The 26853-nt window shown below is 39.2% G+C and overlaps 1 protein-coding gene across 1 annotated transcript; it reads right to left on the bottom strand.

Annotated features, from left to right (window-relative positions):
• Positions 1-6790: 6790 nt before the first annotated feature.
• On the bottom strand, positions 6791-25721 carry mtnr1ba (melatonin receptor type 1Ba). The gene is made up of 2 exons (XM_079885874.1): positions 24508-25721; positions 6791-8633 (listed from the first exon to the last, which is right to left on the bottom strand). The coding sequence occupies exons 1-2, from the start codon at positions 24704-24706 to the stop codon at positions 7765-7767; spliced, it is 1068 nt and encodes a 355-aa protein (XP_079742000.1). The 5' UTR covers positions 24707-25721; the 3' UTR covers positions 6791-7764.
• Positions 25722-26853: the final 1132 nt, after the last annotated feature.

The following is a 26853-nucleotide window of genomic DNA, read 5'->3' as shown; positions in this document are numbered from 1 at the left end:
TCAACAACAAATGACATAAATAGTTACATAGAGGAACCTAAATTCAGAACTTCGGTTTTGTTCTCATTTAATTGTAAGACATTGTTTGCCAGCCAGTAAAGCAGTTTAGGGCATTCTCAGATTAATGATTCTTGACTACACTCACTGGGAAATAAAATTGGGAATCATCAGCATAACAATGATAAGATATGCTGTATTTCTGAAAAAAAAAAAAAAAAAAAAAGCTGAGGGGAAGCATGTACATCGAAAATAACAAGGGTCCTAAGATTGACCCTTGAGGGATACCACACTGTAATTGAGCCGAAGTAGATGAAAAGTTGCCTAAATTCACAGGAAATGTCCTTTCCTTTAGACAAGAGGAAACCACTGAAGGGTCGTCCCCTGGATGCCAACCATACATTCTAGAACCTAGATGATTGAGGAGAATATTATAGTCAATGTGTTTAACACAGAACTGAGATTGAATAAAACTAAGACGACAGGTGAACGTAAATCAACGAAGAGTAAAATATCATTGGTGACCTTCAATAACGCAGAATCAGTAAACATCTCTCTCCAAAATCTTGAAAAAAAAGGCAGTTTGGAGATGTAATCGTAGTATATTGCTGGTATATCAAAGGATGTTGAATTGCATGTTCAAAACTACTTGGAACAACTCCACTTGCTAATGAGCTGTTAATTATGTCACACTGGGACTGATATTCATAAAAACTCCTTTACAAAGGCGTGGAGATAAATTATCCAGCTTTTAACTGGGACACATCATCTTATGTTTTTCATTGCTTGTGTTTTATGACAGGTGGCAACTAGCATTAAGGTGCAAAAATGCCATCTACTGTGCTCTGGAGGCAAGCATATGCAAATGCATTTGCCCGTGTGACATCACAGGTTACCCAATATCAAAATAAGCTGTTTTTCGAGCTTGATTAAATAAATGCTTTGTTTATAATGATGAGGACGTTTTAAGCTAGGAAACATGGAGGATGTTTTATTGGTAGCCTACAAAGACCTCTTGTGTGTCAAAAGGTCAAGGTGAATTTGATTTCTCATGCCATGATCCCTTTAAAGAAACAGGATCTGGGAAAAAAAAAAGAGAGATAGATGTGAGGAGACAAAGAAAAAGGTGAAAGAGTGATGTGTAGAGGGAGAAGTGATAAGGGGAGGGCATGATTGTAAAAAGGAGTGACACTCAAGAGAGATTGAGTGATGATGGAGAAATACGTCTGACAAGAAAAGGGGTTTGGAGGGGAGAAGGGAAAAGACAATTTAAAAGCCCTTTATTTAAGAATTCAGAGGAAAATTGGAGACAACTGGAGGATAGAGGTGTATAGGGAGAAAGAGGAAGATGGGGGTGTTTTTACTCCTTCGCCACATGTGGAGCAAAGAGCCAGAGCAAAGCAAAAACCGGACACTCCTTAAAAATAAAAGTTTTATTAACATGCAAAATCTTACACCAGCAGTCTTTTGAGAACATTTTAAGACCATGTCACAGTAATACATTAATTTTAGAGCCTCTTGGCACAGTCCCCCATCAGTCCAGTCCTCTTCTTAGCAATTTATCACTCATGCCGTCGTTTGTCCTGAAGATAATGCTATCTCGTTCCTTAAACGCACACATTCAAAAAATTCAAATAAAACAATCATGTTCATGCACATTCATTTCGCAGTATGAAATATCACAAGTGTTTGGGGCTGTAACAGTTTCACCCGATTAATGCTTTGATTTACTAAGTTAAGTTTTACAAACGTAGTACATCAGTGCATGTTCAACACGACAGCAGCATTACTAAGATGAGAGAGCTTACCTGACTAAGACACACTGATAAGACGCACCTGTTGGTTGAGATTACTTCAAGGGTTTATTCGTTTATCAACTTAATTTAGGTCCTTAACTTGAGGTAACACAATCTGCACAGTGTTTTGTTCTTTTCTGGGGATACACAATTGAATAAAATTGGAAATAAACGAGCAAAGATAATCATTTGGCATAAACCATTTAAGTAAACTCAGTTAAGTACTTGTTGTGGAAACTTGTACCATCTTTGTACCATTTAAAAAAAGAATAATAAACTGGCCAAATACAGTACAATTACAGTGTTTACTGTAGATTCAAAGATCAAAATTGAAACTCACAGACTGGAAAATGGTATCAAAGCACAGAAGGTAGAAATAACAACAAACTTATTTTAAAAAAGAATTCATGAAAATAACAAATACATACAATAACAGATAGCCTATATTTCTTCATTCTCAGCGAAGCACATCATATTTATTCCACCAATGGGAATGTCACTGGATAAAAGCTTTTCTTCAGTTTTAAAGTAGGAGTACTCATCAATTCCAGGACAAAATATGCAGATACAAAGATGCCAGCACTCATCAATTACCAAGACAAATAGATTACTGAACAAGCATTTGTCATAAATACAGAGATTATTCATCATAGTCATCAAAAAGAAACGAGCATGTGATCTCGTCACAATACTCATTGAAGTTACTAAGATTATTCTACTCTCATTGTAAATACTAAGATCAGGTCACCCATGAGAGAAACTGATATAAAATAGGAATACCCATAAAAACAGTACGTTATGCGAGCGCTCGGGCACTCCGTCGGGAATACTAAGATATGGTGACTGATGGCGTGACGTGTTTTAAATGCATAGAGACACATGGAGTCATTCACAGTACTGCGACAAACTCCATTACTAAGATAACACTGGAACTGTAAACAGAACAAGTATGCCACTCTCTTTCTCTCGATATCTTTATTGTGCTTTTGAATCACCCTCAGGGTGCAGCCTATTGTGTTTGTAATACTCCAGGTAAAGATGTCAACCCAGACAGCAAAATATTGTCGGTCCAGATCCGGCCCACATCTGGTACACTTGGATTCCACGCGGCCAAGATGCGGGCCGGATCTGAGCCGACACTATGTTGCTGTCTGGGAAACACCCACCTCACGTGGTCTGATATGAACTCACAGGTAAAATAGATGATTGTTACTAAGAACTTGAAATATTCAGGTAAACTTGAATTCTTGGTAAGAGGTTTTTTTTTTATTTATTCTTTTTAAACACCCTGAGCACTAGGAGCATATGAAGAGTTCAGATGCAAAAGCCTCTAAGTGCCATCTGAAATTTTCTTCAAGAATGATCATTTTGATCAAGCTCGTAAATTTATTTTCAATAATTTCACTTAAATGGCAATGCAAATTACCTATTAACTGTCATTTAATTGAAAATACTTAACTTAAATATACAAGCTTTATAAAAATGATCATTCTAGAAGAAAATTTCAGATGGCACTTAGAGGCTTTTGCATCTGAACTTCATATGGTGTTTGGGTTTCATTAATACATTTCCAATTTTACTTCGATGCAAAATTAAAATGATTTTTAACCATGTGAAATAATAACATTACAGAAGCCACAGTGCTAATGGTTCAACAGATTATAAAATTACATTTAATTGTAAGTCATACAATATTTAAAGATTGTAATATACTTAAGATTTCAATAAGTGCATTGATGTCTTTCATAAAGCATTATTACTCACTGCAATCAGAGTTGAAGCTCCTTTGGTAAAGGAGCCAAAAACCATTATGGTTCTAAGTATTCAGTATTTAACATTTGAGGCTTAAATTTGACCCTGAACTTGATCCACTGCTTAATGTGAATAAAAGTGAGTTCATGTCTATGACTCGGGAGGGAATTCACTATGACTGATAGCGATGTTTATTTGTTTTAGCACCCGGGACACTGAAGGATCGGGTAATGGTGCGAACACAGCCACAAAATTAGTGCTGTATGGAATTTTCTAAATGCAATTCTGGATCATGTCAGTTGGTTTTGAGTGCTATGTGTGGTTAAACTGTATTTTGGGTGCTTATAGCACTGAAATGTACCATTTTTTTCAGTGAATTCACCCCTCAATTTTTTGGCAGATTCTAGTTTTTACATTTTTGAGGCTTAATACACAAGTTCACATGCACAAACAACACACACACACACACACACACACACACACACACACACACACACTGTTTAAAGTCTATTATTAAAGTTCCTATCTCTGGAAACTTCATAGAAATTTAAACGTTTCTTAGCAACATCCTTTTCAGAATAATATATTGAAAAAAAAAAGCTAAAAAGATGGTAGCACAGGTTGTGGAGATTCATTTCTAAAGACGAACACACAAACAGACAAAAACAAAATGTAAAATCTTTTCTTTGCATGAATGTCTGGAATAAATTGGGGCAAGTTAGTAAGGCATTAGTAATGCTAATCTAAATATTCTCTAGAGAAAGTTCTCCAAGGACAGAAGTTCTCAATTTCGCTGAATAGTTTTATTATTACCGTATTGTGCTCGTTGTATCAATGACGGTTTGGTGAAACCTGCCGATTGACAGTTCTACGTACTGGTCGGAACAGGCAGGCCTACTGTTCAAATGTCAGTGGGCTTTAAAACTGCGGTTAGCTGAATAAACAACGCATTCTCATCCTAGGGCGTCGAATACTGACGCTTTTGACATTTCGTCAACATCCGACGACGCACATGGCACCCTTTAGCGTCAATATGAGACGCAGATTATGGGTAGGTTTAGGTCTGGGGTAGGGTTAGGGGTTAGACCGCTAGGAGGCACCTTCTGGCCCATATTGACGCTAAAGGGTGCCATGTGCGTCGGATGTTGACGAAATGTCAAAAGCGTCAGTTATATGACGCCTTGGGATGAGAACGGGCCATTTACACAGAACACTTTTTTGTTATTAAATTCGCGAAACATCGCAGTGTAGTAGAAAAGAGCGCATCATCTCAAAACGCTGTTTTAAAAGTTGAAATCCATTCACGCCGATTTAAAAATGCTGCACGCACTCGCAAGACGCTGAAAAGGTAGCGTCAAATGCATCCGTCAAATGCATGTATACATAGAAAAGCAAATTAGAAGCAATGCAGTGGAACATGAACGCGTGTTTTGAGTGAAACGCTAATTATTTTTCAAAGTTCTAAATAAAATAAAGAGTATTGGAGTACATTTGACAAGAAAATACTATTTCCGTCTTTCTACTCAAGAAAAATCACATATAAACATGCAGTAAGCGATTCTTGAAAAATGCTGTTGAAAAGTGGATCAGATCGAGCACCGCAACACACTTGTAACCAATCAGCATTAAGGGGCGTGTCCACTCATGATGGGGGAGGAGAGAGAGCACAGCGCACAAAATGGACATTAGCAGAACGAGACTATAGAAAGAGAGAAATGGCAAAAGAGGATAAGGCCAGGGGAATATAACTTTAAAAAGAATGGTTATGATCAGGCAAGAGGTAGGACCCGCGTTAATATCGGAGAAGCTTTTCAGCATGGACAGACAAGGAGCGGGAACTGGAAAGGTCTGAAAACCAGACGCCGAGCTTGCTTTATTTTTTCTCTATACGTGAGTAATGTTGGTCTTGCTGTGTTTCACAGAACTAAGATATGCTGTCTTTTGCTTTAATAATACACTTGTGTCATCTTCGCTTGTACATTTGCATTATTATTATTATTAGCCTGGAATGTACTCCTCCACCGCTTGAAAAGTGTGTCCGAAAAAGTGAGATAACGTACTCCCAATATATGTTTTTTCTTTAGGTTCCCATTTTTCACTATCACTATAACCCCTTAATCTTGTCACATTTGTAAAATATTAGTTACTTGGGCTATCGTGTTACTGTATGTAGGAAGCTGTTCATGAAAACTGTGTTTTTTGTTTGTTTTTTTGGATGGAAGGCGCTCACAGAAAAAGTGATTTTAATATATTTTTAAACCATTCAAGCATAAGAACACTCACACGCTGTTTTCTGTGCTGCGCATCCATATTTTATTACAGTTTCTGTACCTGAATACCTGAAAAGCTTGTTTCAATCATATATCTTTATTCAGTTGTATTTGTGTGATTGTTAATTTGTTTAATTGTTCTTTTTAATTACAGAGTGTTTGTCTTTAATTGTGCTTGAAATTTATATTAGTTACGCTAGTTGTTTTTGCTATGGTATTTTTAAACCATAGGCAAAAAAATTCTTGTGTAAGTGTTCTTTAGCCTGTTGATTTTTGTTCATGGTATTCAGCTACAATGAAATGTTTTGCAATAAGACTTTGAATAAATGTGAATGATATATAAGGTTTTTTGTGTGTGTGTGTGTGTGTGTGTGTGTGTTTTACCTAACTGGAATTGAAATTAGTAATCGAAATGAATCGGAATCAATTAGGAGATTCAGAATCGTTAACATTCAAACGATACCCAACCCTAGTCGTGGCATGTGTTGCATAGCGTATACGTGAATGTGGGGGGTGGAAGCATCAAGATAGGAGCGTGATCCTTTTGGGTAGGGGCATGTTAGTTTTAGTGATTTCAAATATCAACAGCATTTACCAGAAATCGCTTACTACACCTTTAAGTTTCTATGTAATTATTTGTGAAATGTATTAAATTATTTGTGAACCTTTTTGTACCATAGCTAGTGTCCACAGCTTTTCATTATGGACAGATGGAATACAAGTACTGTGTAGGAAAAGTCATAAATCCTGCATTATTTGTGAAGTGAAACATGAGTGAATCTTTAAAAATATCAGATGCTTTGTATAATGCATCAGGGACAGCCAGCCCCTCCTCCCCCTTACTCAATGCCAATGATATAGTTATGTTTCTCATAAAAAAATAAATAACAAAACCCCCGTAATTTTAGTAACTGATTTGGTTGAGATGGAAAGTTTCCTCAGACTACATACATAAGTGAAGATGAATGCAGTTTCGACTTTCTTGACCTAACTATCTATCAGTGATTAAATCAGTATGAATTGATCATTTATCAAAGCTACTTCTATATCCGGTATTTCAGTCCATCTTTAGTATTGTGGTTTGACTGAGACAAGAAACTGGCACTTTGAAGTGTGTAAATGTGTAACTATAAGAACATGTCCTTGCAGCATTTTGGCATATTCCCATATGGCTGCAGGAAGATTTCAACAGTGGGAGTTGCTCGTGTTGAGTTTGCATAGCAATAGGGGAGTTTTACAAGAATGTTGCTGCAGTGTTTTAGGGGAACGTTTGGATAACCTTTGCTGCAAACCTAAGGGAGCCCTAGTTTTACACTCTCTCCATAGAGTTTCAAATTAATTGGTTGCATAGCACAAGGGGGAGGCTCTAGTGTACTTACAGTGCCACAAGTGCTAACGCTGTTGGAGCACTGGGAAAACGTACGCCAAGGAGCTGAGCGGTCACAAATGTGTGAGCATTTGGGGAGCGTTTCTTTAATGCTGTTATATCATTAGGGAAGCACTTGTGAAACTGTGTGAGTCCTCTGTTTGGCGAGTGTTTATGGACGATTGGAGAAATCAGCCTCCTACTATCAGTGAGAAAAATAAGTTCTTTTCAAGGGGCGCATGTTTGGAGAACACGAAAATATTCTGCAGTCTTTGTCATTGTCGAGCTTGCTTGCACCTTTTGTCTGGTAATGACTTATTGCACTGTTCTCAATCATTAGCATGCACTAATTAAATGTGATTGTAATACATGTGAGATGCAATTAATTCTTGTAATAACGAGGATTATTTTAATTTTATGGTTATTCAACAATAGGTAGTTTTGTTTGTTTTTTTCGCAGATGGTGGTATCTAAAGTGAGACATACAAACGTTATTTTTAAAACACTTGTGGGTGCCATTTAAAACATTTTTGCAGCATTCTCTCTTTGATATCTATTTGTGAACAGTTGGATTGTGGGTGAATTATACTGTGTTCGCTTTGGGCTGATCGTCGTTGTTGTTGTTGCCAGGCGAATGTTTGTTGCTGCGCTCAGTCCCGCCCTTTGATGTCTCCTGCAGGAAGAGGCGTGGCTTACAAAGCGACAGAAGTATTCTGCGGTATTCTCTGCGGAAGTTCTGATTGAGCAGCCCATACACTACGGCGTTCAGGCAGGAGTTAAAGTACGCCATGAAATAACTAACCACAAACAGCCAATCAGGGACCAAGGGCGCAACATTGGGCGGGTCCACCGCTACAGCCAGGCCGATCAAATTCAGCGGCGCCCAGCAGACGGCAAACAGCACGAAGACGACGAACATGGTCAAGAAGTGGCGCAATTCATTCGGACGGAGGCGTGGCCTGACGTCGGTTGTGACCCGCCTCCTCACACGGAGCACCAGCACCCAAATCCTCAGATAACAGAACGTAACTACTGCGATAGGAAGCAGGAAATGCACGGTCACCACAGCGATGGTGTATCCCGCGCTTGTCGTCTGACTAAAGGTGCATGAATAAACGCGGGGGTCGTACGTCAACGACTCCAGCGCCAGGTTTGGAAGAATGGCAAGGGCGGTGAGTACCCAGACTAACACCAGTAGCGCCAGGGTTCCGGCACGGCCGTAGATTTTCTCGTAGGTGTTTGCCTGACAGATGAAACAGTAGCGGTTGATGGCGATGGCGGTGATGTTGAAGATGGAGCCGATGACGCTCGCTCCCATCAGGAAACCGCTGACCTTACACTCCATCTCCCCCGGCAACCAGCCTGCGTGCAGCATGGCGTGCAAGACCAGAGGGTAGGGATAGCAAACCACCAGAAGGTCGGCGAAAGCCAGACTCACTACAAATGCATTACCTACAGGACACACACAGAGAGAAGGAGTTCAAATGCAAGGCCTCATGTTGTGTCATTAGAGCAAAGTCAATTATTTTTTGCTGCGTTCACATCATGTTAGTATTGCTATTGTTACTAGTTTCTAAATCTTTACTGAACTCCAAGTGGGAAGTTACAAGTGGGAAATTTGACATTTTTTATAGCTCTATCTTCACTGACTTGACCGTGATGTCATATGCAAACCAGCATATGGAAAGGCGCCGTCAGGTAACTACACTACCTTTCGAAAGTTTGGGGTCGGTAAGATTTTTAAAATGTTTTTTAAAGGAGTCCTTATGTCACCAAGTCTGCATTTATTTGAAAATACGATTGTGAAATAAACAGAGCAATTCCAATAGGTTCCTCACACCATCGGTCCTCGGGCCCTAATAACTGTTTTCTGTATTCCTGTGATCAAAGCTGAATTCTCAGCATCATTACTCCAAGTATCACATGATTCTTCAGAAATCATTCTAATATGATGTTCAAAAAACTTTTCACTGTTAAAAACAGTTGTTCTGCTTAATATTTTGTGGAAACCATGATAAATAAAATTACTAGTTTCTTTAAAAAAAACAAAATCTTACTGACCACAAATGGTAGCTTCGTTGTTCACATATTACCATTTATATGACTTTCTTCTTTCAGATGAATACAATCAGAGTTATAGAAAAAAATGTCCTTGCTCTTCCAAGCTTTATAATGGCAGTGAATGACTGTTTCTGTTTTGAAGTCCATGAAAGTGCATCCATTCATGATTAAAGTGCTCCACACGGCTCCAGGTTAATACAGGCCTTCTAAAGTGAAGTGATGCGTTCGTGTTAGAAAAATATCCATATTTAAAACTTTATTGACTAAAATAACTAGCTTCCGGCAGACAGCCTATGCAAGTCGACTTATGCCAAAAGAGTAACACTAGACAATGTACAGTATGATGTAGGATGTAGGAGTAGCGTAAGCTAATAAGCGTAAGCTCTCACGGTTCAATCAAACTGGGCTGGGCAACAAACTCAAGCTCCTCCGACATTTCTCTTTAAAAATTCTCATTTTAGACTTCTAATTCGTGACTGCTGTTTTGTTTTGCTCTATCCTCCGCCCTTCCGCGTTCATCAATGCGTTATGTGTCAAGTTCAAGTGTTACTCTTTCGCCGTAAATCGATGCATACAGCCGTCTGCCGGAAGCTAGTCATTTTAGTCGATAAAGTTTTAAATATGGATATTTTTCTTACACGAACACATCGCTTCGCTTCAGAAAGCCTTTATTAACCCCCCAGAGCCTGTGGAGCACTTTAATCATGAATTGATGCACTTTAATGGACTTCAAAACAGAAATGGCCATTCACTGCCATTACAAAGCTTGGAAGAGCCAGGACGTTTTTAAATATAACTCCGATTGTATTCGTCTGAAAGAAGAATGTCATATACACGTAGGATGGCTTGAGGGTGAGTGAATCATGGGCTAATTTTCATTTATGGGTGAACTATCCCTTTAAAGTCAGTTAAAGGGATAGGAACAGCCCTTAAAGGGTAACTCTCGCCAAATTGCAACTTAGGCTATTTTTGTTGATCTACCCGAGTCAAACATTTGTGTAAAAGCATAATTAGAATGGAAACGCCACTTTTAAGATATTTTCGTTTTCGGTCAAAACGCCTTTTGAATGGGAGTGCATGGGGCACTACAGTGATAGCATCAAAATCGCTATTTTTAAAACACTAAGAAGGCTCGACACAACATGAAACTGTGCTCGAAGTATCACCAGAGGCTCTACACATGAACTTGAGCAATGACTAACATTGTTTGTGTACACAAAGTTTACTAAAAAGAAAGGTTTTGTACGACTCACTTTATCAGTTAGTGGTTCCGGTGGCTGGAATTTTGTCAGTCAAAAGTAGTCGATCTCCGAATGCAAATTAACATGAGGAGAGTAAAGATGGAAAGATCTTTACTCTCCTCATGTTACGTTGCATTCGGAGATCGACTACTTTTTGCCTAGGATGCAATTTGGTGAGAGTTACGTGGTGAGATCAAGTTTTTAATGTTGTTTATGAGTATTTTCTTTCTGCAGTGATCTAAAGACAGTCTCAAAAATGTGGTTTGAAATCGCTGGTGTTTCTGATGTCACAAACTACCTTGTAACCAATCACGTCAACGTGCAGGCGGGCATTAGCAAATCATTAACTATGTCATTAACTAAGTCTCAAGAGATGCCAGGTTAATCCCGGTATATTTTTGTGTATGATGTATATTACGATTTTATGATGAACTATATACACCTTTCTCCACTGACGTTCTGAGTTTTTCAAAAGCGTTTCTAAGGATACTGAGGCGGCGGTCTGACTCTGAGATGGTGAACGGGAACATGGTTTGTGTAACATTAGCAACACATTATTAGCTGTTTGATAACATAGTCAAGCACAAGGCTAATTAGGCTAAATGCTAATTATATGAATTACCGTTATGTATCCGATGTAAAAAGCGATATGATTGTGCAGCGTTTACCTCAATTAGTTGGCCGATTGAATCTCTGAGCTGGCATGAGTGAGGGGAGGCGGGGCTAATTTGCATATTCACAGAACCATGTAGGGGAGCGCAAGGCACAACCTAACGCGGGGTTAGTTGTAACACGCTTGTTTTAAATACTTCCGCACATGCTTGGATGACGAAACTTTGTGTATTTACTAGTTGCCATATCAACATTACATAGAAAAAAAAAATCCGCCAAAATTATTTATTTTTTGGAAGATATCCATAGACATTTATTAAACCATAGCAAAAGTAAATTTCTTACTTAAGTTAATTTTTCATCTCTATTTTTTGTGTTTATTTAAAATAAGACAAATCTGATATTATTTTAATCTCCAAGATGTTATTTAACAGTTGAGATAGTTATTTAATGCTTTGCTAACTAGCAGAAGACACTAGCAGGGTTTAAATCCCAGTTGTGCAGGCGGGGGCATGTTGTAACACTGCGTTACAATGTGCCCCTATTAGAAATATGCTATTATATTCTATACTTTTATTAATTTTATTGAGAAAACGTGAGAAAAAGGTGAATAAAGACTGAGAGTCAATGTTTAGAAATTACTAATTATTTATTTGTTTTGAACTATGTTGTATAGCTGTGTTTTCATGTGTTTGTAGTCAAAACTCAAAAATGAGTTTATATTTAATTATTAAAAATTGTCATTATTTTATATGAAAAAGTTTTTTAATTGTATTTTATTTAGAATTTTTTATTTTTTTTTTTTTTTTTTATTAGATCAGATAACATTTTAAGCTGTTATATGGTCATGTTACAATGTGCCCCACCTATGGGGCATGTTGTCACATTTCACTTCCATTCTTTCGGGGTATATCAAGAAAAAAGTATATACTGTATTGATAAAACAAAAACACATAATTGTAGTAGACATGTGGGAAATTAATGTGGGAAAAAATAAATTCTCTGAACCATAAGTAGATTTACACAAACTGAGAAAGTCAAAAAGCGTTACTTTGTGCCCCGCTCTCCCCTATTCTAAATGAAGCAAGGGTGTAGAGTTGCATTCAAGCTATTTTAAGGCATGAAGAAATTCTTTTCACAGGAAACAAATTTTAAGTGATCAAACATGAGTTTTAAAGGATACAATTATTGACTACAGGGGGATTTTAAAGCATATTAAAAACACCACATAGACATATAAACAACAATGAAAGCTTGATTTTCACCACAGGGGGACTTTAAGTATTTTCCTGTTTCATATTTCCCAGCAAAGCCATGGATCTGTATTAGTAGAATCCCCTAGTAGTCCCACCTTGCAATTATGACAAAAACATGTTTTTTAAAAATATATAAATTTACACCGTATCCTATGCAACAAGTTCCAACTGTCACACAATTTGTCTCTCCCCACTGAAAGAGAAAATGCTGTGTTTATATAAAGCTGTATGGAGCAGGATTTTAAACCAATGAGAGTTAACTGTGGGCAGGGCTTCTCAGTGTGACGACACATGGTCAGAATAATGATTTCTTATGGAAGAGATGATGCCTGACACTGTATCACATCACATCTGGTTAGGACAGCATTACAAGAAACATGGCACTGCTTTTGGACAACAAATTGCACATTTCTTTTTTGTCAATTGCAATACAGACTCATGAAGTTCTTCAGATCCATGAAATTATGACACTGAAGCAGCATTTATCTGCCACTAGAAAATAAAATTGGTTGCACGTAATTTTAGAGTACGTGCACTTACATGTACTTACCTAAGAAAGTAACTATAATAAGTACATGGGAACAGGACTGTAAAATAAAGTGCTACCAAAAATGTATGTGTGTTTTTGTATACGTTTTTACAAAAGTTTCCTGTGTAGAAACACACAAACACATGGAAGACTCAAGCAAGAAAGGAAACTTGACAACAGCACCTGATCTGTAGTTGACATATTGCGTGTCTGGGAGTGTGGGAGCATTTGTGTGTGTGTGTGTGTGTGTGCATGTGAGTGTGTAGGACAGGCTCAGGTGCACTAGTATTTTAACAGTGGGGTTCAGACAAAGTTCAAATCCATTAGATTAAGTGTGGTGTCTGTGACACTGAGTTCTCCTCTACAGTATACTGTATGTGTGTGTATGTTTGCTTGGTTTGCCAGTCAGTCTCTTGCATGCATGTGTTGGGTGATGGTTTGATGGAAGTGGAGACTGTTCTCTTCAGATCGAGTTCAGATATAGTTCAACACAGTACTCTTCACACACACACAATTGTATGCCTTAACCAATGTGTTACAGATCTCAAATAGGTTTTGTAATGGATACATAGATTAGTCGTATCGATCGAATGCATTTGGGAAAAAGAGTCCATATAGAAAGTAATCATTTTAGGTTAATATTCCATATCATACCTCATCAAAATGACTTGTGCTTCATTTACAATGATTTTATCGATGGAGGTCGCCAGGTTACTAGTAGCCATTCCTCTTGCTCTAATACGCTGGTTTAGATCCCAGCAGTGCATTATATCTTAAACAAGATGAATGACTATCAATGCATGAATCAAACACGCTTAGAACAGCAACAATTTCTGACACAGTTTACATTCGTTTTAAACTGTTGCATCACAGGACACGCCCACATTGCGTCACAAATGGTCACTGTCTCTTATGTCACCAGAAATCAAATAAAAATGATTTACGGTCCATGCAAATTGACGTCAACTTTCAAACTGCCCATTTCCTCTTATCTCTATCCCTCTTCTCTTCAATTTTGCCTTCCTCATATGGATCCGTCAATGTCTGCTATCTCTCTCCCGCCCTGTGCCAATATCTCTCAGCGTATCTGATTTCCAATCCATCTTTTTTCCTCTCACTTATAACAACTCAATTCGCCTTCGCTCTCTTTCGTCCTTTCTCACAAGAAGATTAAGAGGCAAGAGGAAGAAAGCAGCTGGACTTTTATATGTTTTAATTGGTATGTCGAAATTCTGAGAGAGAAATTTGGACTAATCTCTTGTCTGGAAGCTAGGCCTGAATGAATGTTAACAGAGTTTAGCTCGACAGATGCCTAAGCAAAGAAACAAATAAAAATCGGCATTAGTAGAGCATCAAACAAACACACACACACACTTGTGCTCATTACTTCTGTGAACCTGCCACATGCTGTTGTGAGGACGAGGGTGTGAGGAATAATTTTTTGGGAGATGAATATTGCGCCAACTATTCAGATGCTTCCTGTGAGATTTTGGGCTTTAACATTTGGAACAATATAAAGTTTGTTAGCTAAACAGATGAATGTGTAAACTGCTGCCTTCACACACTCAAACGCACATTGGTCACCAAGCATTTACATGCTTTTCAATTATTGCACCACTTCATCAGATGTTGTGTCAACCGAAACCATTATGTTTCATAGAATATTACAAAATTCATTTTACAGGGAATGCACAAACTGTTAAAATGTATATATTCAAAGCTAAGTTGCTTTGGATAAAAGTGTATGCCAAATGCATAAATGTAATATGAATTGCTTTCTGTCATTTGAGAGACATCTGGTGTCCGGTCTACTGCGTTTCCCTACTTTAAAAACATCCCCAGTAAAGAATGCTAATGCTAAAGGGATTAGAAGTAAAGACAAAGGGAGAAAATAAAGTTTTAAAGCACCACACTGAAAGGGAGAGAGAGATTCAAAGTTTTTCATTGCGAGATCAGAACAAAATGAAAAAGCAAAAGGACCAGAAATACAACTAAAGCTGTTGTAACAGAAGCTCCTGTGATAACGTCACATAAAAAATTTCCAAGCTTTACAAATATATTTACTGATGATAAATGTATAGCAGAACATAACATTTCAACTGGTTATGCCAGGAGTAAAGGGGGTAATAAGAGTGGTGCAGTGATGACATATTTTTGTAGGCCAACCCTGGCATGGCATCACCGTGGTTCCGTCGCCAAAAACCCAATAGGGTAATCTGTAATAAGTGATGATCTTCACAAATTAACACAACTTTTATAAATTTTGAAGAGTAAATGCAATCGGTAGAAGTCAAAAGCTACACGCAGACTATAAACGATTAGATACAATCTGTATTATGAAAAGCGTTATATAAATAAAGTTGACTTGACTTGACTTAAACGACCAAAACAATGGTCGCAAGACTTCAGCGTCAACATCACTAAGCATTTTAAAACATATTTTTAAAGAAATCTGAGAGATTTCTGTCCCTCCATTGACAGACCACACAACTACAACTACACAACTTGAAGAGACACAATTGCTTTTTATTGTGAACAGATTGAATTTAAGCTTTTATTCACATATAAACATTGATCAGCCAATATAAACAATAGCTCAAACGTTCTGCGTAACACACAAGAATGAACCTTATTGGTTCTTGTGGAAGCTCAAACGTGCTGAGTAACACGAGAATGAACCTCATTGGTTCTTGCTGAAGCACAAACGTGCTGCATAACACACAAGAACTAACCTCAAACGTGCTGCGTAACACACGAGAATGAACCATGGCTCATCGAACATGCTCATCGCTAGAAGACTCAAGCCCACCCTCCGATGCAGCAATCGACATCGGATCCTCCGCAGGAGCTCCGAATGAGACGCTGGGTCCCCCATGAGAAGGACCCGCAGACTCAACGGGAAACTCGATAGCTCGAGATCTGGGGCCGTATTCACAAAGAATTATAAGGCTAAAAGTAGCTCCAAACTGGCGAATTTAGGAGCAACTCCTAAAAATAATGGGCGTGTCACTCGTAACTTTAGGACTTTTTTTTTTGGACTAAGAGTAATTCACGAAGCATTTTAGCCCTAAAAGTAGCAGCTAAGCCTGGGACAGCTTAAAAGAAGTCGAGAGGACTCCTAACTCACTAAGACCTATTCACAAAATGATGTTTTATTAACAAGGTTCGGGAGGAGCACGTTCAGATAATTAACACAAGTGGAGAGCACTCAGCAATCAATGGTGAGAGGTATATATACTCAGCAGTCTCACCTCATTCCATTGACAGTTTTGCAGCATCCCTCCACCACCCCTTCTCCACACTTCTAGTCCTAAACACTTACATACGGGGGGAGTACTCTGGGTTCGGGCCGAACTCCGAGCTCGGAGCCCTCCCTCCGGACAGCACGCCAAATACGCATTAAACTTTACCCCTTCAAATTATATGTAAGTGTGAACTCGTGAACCACTTTTTGTGGCATTTCATGTTGCGATGTTTTGAAATGCGTATGCGGCGGCTACACGAGCTTCCAATCGCGAGGGAACAATTTTGCATTGTAGGCATAACTAGGGATGCAATAACGCCACCAACAACAACCAAAACTAGACTACTCATTGCATGTAAACTATTTGTAACGTTTCATTGTGAATCAAATTAAAATGTTCTTCTCTTTGCAAACGTAGGCAGAGGCATATAGTGACAGATTAATTCAATAATGTTGCAAAGATATTGCATCAATCCATATGTTTCATTAGGCTACTAGGCTATTTGTTTTGCCTTACTCTTTATTCATTTAGGCTATTTATTCAGTCACGCACACATTCTCAGACCTGTCACCTGTCACTCATCATCGTAGGGGAGGTGTTAGGAATCATTCCCGCGTTACAATCATCAGCCAATCAAGGTGGTCACTTCAGTCAAGCTCGTGCATGAGTAATGACGTCATCCATAGCAACGAAGACTCACTCTTAGTTTGGGAGTTGTCATTTTTCTTTACTAAGAGTAGGTCTGAAAGGCGTTGTGAATAACTTTTAAAGGAGCCGTATGTAAGATTGTGGCCAAAACTGGTACTGCAATCACTTTCAAATTACAACCCGGATGCTGAAACACTACTGACTTCGTGATTGGTAGATAGGTGGAGGGTGGCGCTTCAGGCCAAAACACAAGATGACAACATCAACATCAGTTGAGGGCTGCAACTTCACTTTTTAAATGACAATATCCTGGCCCCACTACTGTTGTCAGTGATATAAGTATTTGAAATGAACATGATTTCTTAATGTCTAGAGACATATCAGGGCCATTTTATGATTAATTGAAATACATTTCTTACATACAGCTCCTTTAAGAGAAAACTCCTAGCTAAAATCTTTTAGTGCGATTTAGGAGTACTCCTAGTGGTAAGATAAAATGCTTCGTGAATACGGCCCCTGAAATACAGATTTGTGTATGTTTATTTTATTTTATTTTTTTATATAAAATCCTTAGGGCCCTATAATTTCCGCGATCACGGAATCACGGACGGAATCGCGGAATTGGCAAATTAACGCGGAATTTAGTGTTAACGCGGAATTTCGCGGAATTTTACATATTTGGAATAAAATTCTGTTTTTGTGTGGGAGAAAAACGTATGCCTGAGGAAAATGCAGACCGGGGGAAGCAAATCTGGGCGACACAATCCCTCCCGTCATTTCAGCTCCCCCTTCAAAACAATGAAAGCATGGCGAAGCGGCTCTCAACGACTCTGCGAGAGTTGAGTGCATGAAGTGTCCAACATTCCACACTTCGCTTTTTTTGGTTAATTAAGTGCATCATCCAGGTTTCTTTTTGGAATTTTCAGTGTGAACAAACTTCTCGCACTAGTTATACTACAAAACGTCATAGAATAGTGCATGAGTATGCGAATTGGGATGCACCTATGATCTTCCCCAATCAGTTCACTAATGCTTTGATTGTTTGTCCTAGGAACCAATTGGATTAAATGGAAAGCAAGAGGAGTTTCCTGCATCTCCTCTCATGTCTCCAACAGAGTTTCAAAAAAGAGCTCAACAATGTTTCAAAATGTGATCAGATTTCCCAAGGTAGAGTAACAGCCAATTTCATTTTGCATCATGCAGAAAATTCTGAGAGGAAGTGGATATTTAAATGGGACATTCCTGAGAACACCATTAGGTGTTTTGAGCCACCGCTGAGCATTAAAAGTTTCCTCTGGGTCTCTCTCTCTCTCACATTAACATACGCAAAGCCTTTAATTAAACAGCAGCATAACAGAGAATGCTCTCACACACACACACACACACACACACACACACACACATACACACACACACACACACAACCATTAATGATAGCAACGAAGGATAGTGCTTAGTCAACATGAATGTTAATTAAATCTCTAATGACCCCAAACTAACTAGGACTTCACCAACACAATCACTATTTCAAACATGATGGGATCTACCAGGGTAGCATCTCTCTTTTGCCCATCCAACTGGGTGTGTGTGTGTACTGAAGATAAATTAACGTAGATGTAAAGTGCTTCCATTGTCGCATCTCTGCGGGCAATGTCCTCAGGGACTTTGTAATCTCACTTGACACCAATAACCCTGTATATGAGGAAATGTTAGTGTTTGTGAAAGTGTGTGTGTGTAGAAAGGAGTGGCTTCGTAGGATGATCAAAGAGCCTTGTTTCAAACGGCCACACACACACATACACACACGTGCATGCAGAAAACGCTAAATTGTTCTTTGTCAGCTACGGATCACGTTTCACTGCACGGCGCTGACGTGACCGGTCTCCGTTGACACCGATGCTGTTTTTGACTGACCTCTGCAGTCTGTGATCCATAACTTTTACACCTCGACCTCTACGCTTCAGATTCTGTTTGCACCAATCACTTTTACAGCTCTTAAACTCTGACCTCTCCCTCTCACGCTTTTTACAGAAATGACAATCTCGTTGCAGGTTTTTTGTGCACAGCAAAAAAGTGACAAGAGGTCACCCGGTAAGCTTCGAACAGAATAGCCTTAATGGTTGCAGGAAAGAGAAAAGACTCGCAGAACGATTTTTCTCAGAATGTCACATTTCTATTCAGTGTTGTGTCCATTGTATGGACAAATAACACCCACTTTTTTTCTCCAAAATAGCTTCTTTTGTGTTCCACAGAAAAAAAAAGGTTTCCTTTAAAAGTCTCTTTTAATGCTTCACTCCTCAAATTTTGATGCATCAGGAAACGTTGTCATAAATGACGTGAAAAGCCCTTTACTGCACTATAGGGACCCTCAATCCCTAGAGAAAATAACACATCCTTTACTTCTCTAGGTAATTACACAGATGCAAGGGCTGGACAGAAGTATGGGCGTGTCCTATCATCTCATTTGCATACAGTGTCCCTAGACCCAATCGAGTGCAACAGTCGGGTTCTGGAAGTAAAAACTCATTTTCATTCATTTTCTCCATAGGGAAATTGTTTTTGAGCTACGACTTATTAACCTTTAAAGACAGACCTACTGTGAGCTACTTGGTTGTTAATCGATGGTAATTGCTTCTGCTATAGCTTAGCCTGCATTAGTATTTCAGCTTATTTTTTAAATCATTTGTGTTTAAAGGTGCAGTATGTAATATTGACAGCAATCAGTTGAAATGGTTACATTTAATTTCCCCGCCTCCTCAGACTCGATGCTCGATGGGTTGCCAGATTGAGGACATGCAACCAGAGTGAGCGCAATTGACAATGGGATGCTAGGAGACTTACACACTAGTAAGCTGAGGCCGGTTGCACCGGTTACAACTAAGTTACAACTTAGCCTAGTTTTGACGTAAATGGACACTAAGTTACGACTTACGCACTTCTAAATATTTTTGCGTTGCACCATTAAACTTAGTTGAAGCGTAACTCTACGTATAAACTAAATATTTACGGCAGCCTCCGATCAGGAGTAACGGATGGAATAAAATATCAGACAGACTGAACTGCATCAATAAGCTCTTCTTTTACCTGACAGACTTCAACTCTTTAGACATAATATGATTATGCTGACATTTACACTCGCTTACATTTTAAGAGAGAGAACATTATGTGAAAAGATTACTTTGTTAGCGGCTATCTTTAACACGAACCCATCCTAAACAGCACGCCGCTGTGTGCATCGTTCCATGTTGTGCATGTCAAATATCAGTCATAATCAATAAACGTAATTTCTTATGTTTTTTGTATCAATATTTATTTATTGATCCTTATTCATTTCATTTCAAATACAGTTTCTGAATGTAATTTACAAAAACACTTATGCTATTCATGATCAAGTATCGTATTTAATGGAAACTTATTTTTACCGTTAGTAACGTGAGGCAAAAGAATGAAGGATAAACTGAAATTCACAGCATTTCAACACAACATCTGCTCACGTATTTGAAGGCTGCTATTGAATCATCGAGGCTAAACGTCATATTATGCGACTACGCATTACTTTATGGAGAGCTTACGACCTACTAGCTACGTTCTGCCTTACGAACAAATGGTGCAACTGAATAAAGTTCAGAGTTAGTTACAAACTAGCTAGTAGTTACTAAGCCTCTAGTGTGGACTTTACGTTACAATTTAAGAAAGAACTTACGAACGGCTGGTGCAACCCTACCCTGATGAGTTGATTTATCAGGGTTTTAATATGCTCCCATTCATAGAGATTTTTAGATGGATGTTGACGCTTTTTTTGGTCGGATAGAATCTGTGATCTCTGACCCGGTTTGTTTTCCCTCCACAGACGCACGGCGGTAAACTAGGGAATGAACTTGCGCTCCCAGGGGCGGTTCAGCGAAAAGAGACGGCGTGTTCCGGCGCAAACGTTCCCTGGTGCTATTTTGCAGTTCCAGAAAACAATTCCGCCACAGACCAGGAAAAACCTAGTCTAAAGTCAGTGGCGCATTCAGATGCTATTTTAAGGGCGCATGCTTGGCTGTAATGTAGCGTGTGCACAACGCACACACACTTTGCTTCTCTCATCTACACACAGGCGCAACAGTTGACATTTTTGCAAACCATAAATAATTACAAGGAAAAATATTCCACATGAGGGAAATCACTGTTGTGTCCATGAAGATGTGAAAAAATAGGCATAAATCTAGCTTACACATTTACCCAAATTATTATACGCCTGTTTAACCGAAGCTAATTTGGGTGTGTTTCTCCATCCACAATGTCACTTCTCTGTGTTTTACGGCCCTGACGAGAACGTCGGTCTCCTCGGCTGTGAACCGCTGCTGGCGTGCGTCTGGCAAATCCGCCGTTATAATAGCAATCCACCATGGAACAAGCACGCCTGCTCTTAAAGGGAATGTGAGATGACGCTCTGATTGGTTTATTTCACGTTACGCCCAAACCACACCTATGAGTAATGAAGCTACTTCAGACCAACCCATTTTAGATTTGCGTCGGGCGCATGAATCATTTATCCCGCCGGTATAATAGCAACAGCGCCCGAGATCCGCCCACAAAGTTACTTGCGTTTGATACTTGCATTTCAGATTGTTAAAATAGGGCCCTTTATGTTATTTTTATGCTTTAGTACAGTCAAAAAAAAAACTTACATGCAGCACCTTTAACAGCGGAATTCCTTGTGAAAAACTACATTACCCATGATGCTGTACAGAAAAGTACACCAATCAGAGAGTAAAAAAAAGCAACGCATTAGCTCCACCCACTCCCACGAAGCACTGCGAATGACGTCATCAATTCGATCTCTCTACGCTCTTAAAATACTTAAATGTGTGTATATATGCATATTTTGCAATGAACTTAAAATACTTTGTTTTCATATAAATAATCAACATTTGTAAAATAAATAGTAAATAATAAATAGTTTTAATATTTCTCCACTGTTTTTAATTCGATTATGCTGTTCGAAATGCTTCATGGGATTGTAGTTCTTTCCCTCACTAAAGCCGTTAAGTTCACAGTCTTGTCTTTTTGTCTGATTTTCAAAAACGTTTTTGCTTCAAATCAAAGTTTGTACAGTTGTGTTTCACCTCATAGCTGATTTTCTTGGTTCGTGGCTTATAACGCTTTAACAAAGAATTTTTCTAAATCCCCATGGGAAAAAATGAATGGAAAAAATACTTCCGGAACCAGGGCACTAATGCAGGATTTCATTCCCACCAGCACTGCACAGCAAATGGAACCTTTAAGAAAACTAAACACATCTGATGTATTAATCAATACTACCTGCTCCTGCTGTTGATCCGGACACAGCACAACGTCGGGCATGTAAAATAACAAAAAAACAATTGTGCCATCATTAGAGCACTCATATGCTTGTGCTATACCCTAATGCAAATGAATCATCACAGGTCAAAGTGAAGGATGTAGTCAATGGGGACAGACACACGCAACATTAATCGCATGTCCTTCGAATATTAGATAGAGCACCAGCAAACTCATCACTCTATGCTAATGAGACACTGAATGTCACCTTGAGGTCCTCACAAACACACACAAGCAAAAGCCCATAACACGAGAGGTCAAAAGCCAAATCTAATTGCCTAAATAAACACCAGCTCAACAGACATGAACTTCAACAGCGAAGGACTGGATTGAAAGCATGATAGAGATGAAGAATAAGAGAGAAAGGGAGTGTTTAAGGGGGGAACGACAGCAACATTTCTGTAATTTCGGTCTCTCTTCATCCCTTTGAAGACAACAATGTTTTGTTTGAGAGCTGGAGTGCAGGGCTGTGCTGGTAAACGGGCACATTGCCGTGTTTACCGTGGCTTTGTTAAGACAATGATGGGATGACGCCACCTGCACATTTCAAGATAAGAAAATGTCAAAAATCTCCAAAGACACAATGACATGCACAGAAAAGCTCTCTCTTCCCATGATCCTCGCTCTGTCTGTTCTCACTCTCACACACTCAATATTGCTGATGACTATTACGGAACACAGCTGACATTTCAAACTCTGACCTAATAACACAGCGCTGTCCAATGCTTTGACAGACTGCCTGTTTGGAGATATTGCAGTTCACATCTGTGTTTACCTGCTCCCACTTTTTCTCTGTCTTTTTTCTGCTCCCATTGACAGTTTTTCATTTGCTCTAGTAAGCAATGAAAAGCTGAAATCAGAAAAAAAAAAAAAAGCATTTTAAAACCCCATCTGTCCTTCAGAAATCACAGAAGACTAGAACTCTGGCATTCTGAGGTCAGATAATGCAAATTATAAAGAGAACAAAAGAATATTTTAAAACAACCCTGGTAATTTCGCTTCTCTGCCATCTTTCTCTCTCTCTATGACATTCTTTTTTAGTTTATTTCATTGTCCTTTGCTTATCCCTTCACTTTCCCTCACATCTCAGTTTGTGACCTTTTTTTTCTTTTGGAGAATGAACATGCTTTCTGAAGTTTTGATTTGTCTCTAACATTTCACCACATAAAGACATTTGTGAAGCCTGAATATGGAAAGCACTGCCAGATTGTAATACTGAAAAAATGCAAATGGTGATCCATAATGTAAAACCATATGGTCCTTCATATTAATGAATGGAGGACTCCAATAAAAAATGCTTTTTCTGAGTGGAATTAACAATAATTGCTTTGCATTCTCTCTCACGCCAACACAACAAGAATCATATTGGAGGTAAATTAAATCTGGGATATTGCTGTTTCAGACCTGCAATTCACACCGGAGCTCATTCTCAGATACACATGTGTATGTAAATTGTATTTCACACCAAATGAGATTTATATTTTTGCTTGGAATTATACAATTATATATATCCAAACATACATTAATCATCTTCACAAGCATATACCACCACTCTCTGGCTCGCATTCACATGATGTTCCTCAAACAACCGTTAAAGTATCACTGTCAGACAGCCTTGAGTGCACAATGTTATTCTCAGGCTCTGACCGTCTTTGATATCTGTGAGTTATGTAACGTCAAACCCTCTCATGTCCGTGAAACATGTTGTTTTTTTTCTTGACTAAATGCATCGGTGGGCAAATAGGACTACACATCGCCAGGTTATTCTGCTATGTATATATAACTGACATTTAAAGCTAAAATATCAAACTCCCCCAAAAAATTAACAGACATTGGGTTTGTGTCAGTTTAAAAATGATTATAAAATGTAAAAAATATTTTACATTTAAAGACCCAAAAGTATTTAAATAATCAGTCTTTATATGACAGATGGAGAAAATCACTACTCTCGTTTTGTTTTCTTTGAACGAGACAGTCATTCATGCTCAGGCCATATGTACAGTGCACGTGAATGGTTGGTAACCCTGTGAATGAAGCACTAGGTTTATTCTTGAATTTATCAGTGTGGCAAGACAGCTGTTCGCAGTATTAATGAACCTCCTCTTATACTGCAAATGAATCATACGAGTATTATCCTAATAACTCCTTGTCATGAGCCAGTGGATGAGAATCATTCACTGGCTCATGACAAGGAGTTATTAGGATACACGGGCTTTTAGGCGCCATTCACAAGGGACGCGTTTTTTTTTTCTTTTTTTTTCTTGCATTGTATTTTAACTTTGATAAAGGCGTCTTGGAATGCGCTACGTTACCTTTGCAAGAACGCGTCCTGTGTTAACATTCCCACATCTTTCAGTTAATTAATGTGGACTAAACGCGCGCACTCACCCGCGTTTCTCAGTTTTCTATTTCTGAGCACCGAGATGATCACCAGCACGTTACCGAGCACATCCACCACGCTCGTGAAGATCAGCACACCGGCCAGCACTATGACGACCCATGCTGGCCGCGCGCCCGCTCCGCTACCCCAAGCGCGACCCTGCCCGACTTCCGTCCGGTTCCTGACGAGCGAGACATTCTCGGGCATGTCGAAAAAACTTCACCCTCTCTCACCAAAAACACGCTCGGTATCTTTCTCACGAGGCTTCAGTCATCTTCACCTTCGTCAACAATTACACATTTCCATATTCTCAGCAATCCTTGGGAAGCTCGGTGACGGCTGCTGTTTTCTCATTAATGTGCCACATGAAACTGCCTTGACTGACGATTATCTTCAACTTCACGGTGCTCGCTCTCTCCCCCTCGCCGCGCGCCTTTTAAAACTCACTCATGGCGAGAGCGCGGCGACGCACGAGATGGTCTCGAGCTTCTCGCTCCAGTCGCGTGCGCTCCGGTGTTTGCCATTGATAACTGAGGGATCACGCTGGCGTGGGTTCACTCCTAATTTCCCTCCTCTTCTCCTTCAGCGTATTTGCATTGAATCGAGCTGAGGCGCCTCCAAAAAGCTGTCAAACGTGGGACTCTTCTGCTCGTCTGTATGCCCAGTCAGTCAGACTTATTTATTTATTAATTCACTCGGTGGCGACGGAATCCGATGCGCGAGGCTCCCGTTTCGGATGAATTACCGCCTCAGGAGTGTGAAACCTTTAAGTGCTGTATGTTACTGGTTTTGACACCAGTGTGTGTCGTTAAAAACGGTTATCTTCATCTAATACGGTGGTCTTCGCGTTTGAGGAGCAAGAGAGCCGTTAAATGAAAGAACCCAACTTAGAAAATAAGCCTTTCTGAACAGTAATTCCGTGTTTCCCGCCTCAAGGGACTCCCTAAGCGACTCAGTCAGCACCCGTCGGGTGCACGCGAGCAGATCCGAGTTTCCGGTCCAGTTCTCGGTTAAGTCCAATTAAACGGCAGCTGGAGAGACGACGCCTTCGACCCGCTCTGCACGGCCCGTCTCTTTCGGTCCCCTCATTGAGAAACAAAATCCTTGAGCGCGCGCCACCGCTGTTTACAGCTGCCCCGTTCACACATCACGCGCTGGGAGCCTCCGCGTGCGCCTCAACTTACTGAGAGCGCGCAGGTGCACGTGAGGTCGTCCTGTCACAAATAAAGGGGTTGCAGCGTTTTCTTTACCGAGCGATACTTTAAAGTCACGCAACGATTACCAATCATCAAGAATTTATTTAAATAAAATATATATATATTAAAAAAATAATAATCTCGTATAAAATGAATACATAATAATACCCTTTAATATAACAGACTGTGAATTCAAGATGTAAAAAAGGACAAAATAAAAACAAAATCATCAACGAGAACCATTTTTATGACCCTGGTCCCTGGTTATTATCACCTATAATTAGTTCTGGGTCCACAATGCTCAAAATGCATAAATAGTACACATCACAGAATAGGAGAACAATAAAAGAATGCAGGCTACTGTATAGTCTAACTAAATTTATTATTAGGGAAATACACGTGAAGAATTGTTTTTCCAAAATTATACTCAAACCTCAGTGCATGCTGGGAGCTAAAAGCCCCGCCCCCCAGTGCTTCAGACATCACAATACATAACAGCTTATTCTAGTCATAAACCTTCTGACTGACGTGATCAGTCACAGCTTGTTTAGTGATGCCATTTAGGGGAGGGTTTATATAAAATAAAATATACCTTGTATTATAAATAATAAACTATAAATAAAAAATAAATAAAACAAAACTCGCTGAAAATGTCCCAGACAATATTTCACATACATAATTGAAACGAAGCAGAATGTACACATAATAGGTTGTATTCTGTTTGGGTGTTTACTTCAAGTGCCTCAAACAAAACTGAATATCTTTAAATATGTGATGGCACCAACAACCTGGCCATGGATTATTTCTTCCTCAAAAATGCTTGTGCATTTCAGTAAACATGACTTTGTTTTCATGCAAACTACAGATGAAAAACAATGTGCTCTTACTTGCAGAAGTCAGCCAGAGATTATCAGGTTGAGAAAGTAGGCTACTATCCAGTTTTATTTGCAAAATGCATCAGACGCTCAGTAACCAGACAGTGGGTGGTCCGTGGGCATGAAGCCTGAAACTGAGACCCGCTCAACATTACTACTTTTTAAACAACATTGGAATTTTTTTTTTTTTCATGGAACAACCTTACTGGCAACCCTGGCACCCATCTCACCACTCAATGCTCCAAACCCTCTGGCTCACCCTGAGTCTCCACTTGCTAAGGTT

This window comes from Squalius cephalus (genome assembly GCF_949319135.1).
Source record: "Squalius cephalus genome assembly, chromosome: 11".
NCBI classification, from domain to species: domain Eukaryota; kingdom Metazoa; phylum Chordata; class Actinopteri; order Cypriniformes; family Leuciscidae; genus Squalius; species Squalius cephalus.
The sequence above is the reverse complement of the archived record's forward strand: the minus strand, read 5'-3'. Positions and strand labels throughout refer to the sequence as shown.

Coding starts and splice junctions, on each gene's coding strand:
- mtnr1ba (XM_079885874.1), bottom strand. CDS start 24,706: ATGCCCGAGAATGTCTCGCTCGTCAGGAACCGGACGGAAGTCGGGCAG. Junction 8,634..24,507: donor TAGAAAACTGAGAAACGCGG/GTGAGTGCGCGC, acceptor TGTGTCCTGTAG/GTAATGCATTTGTAGTGAGT.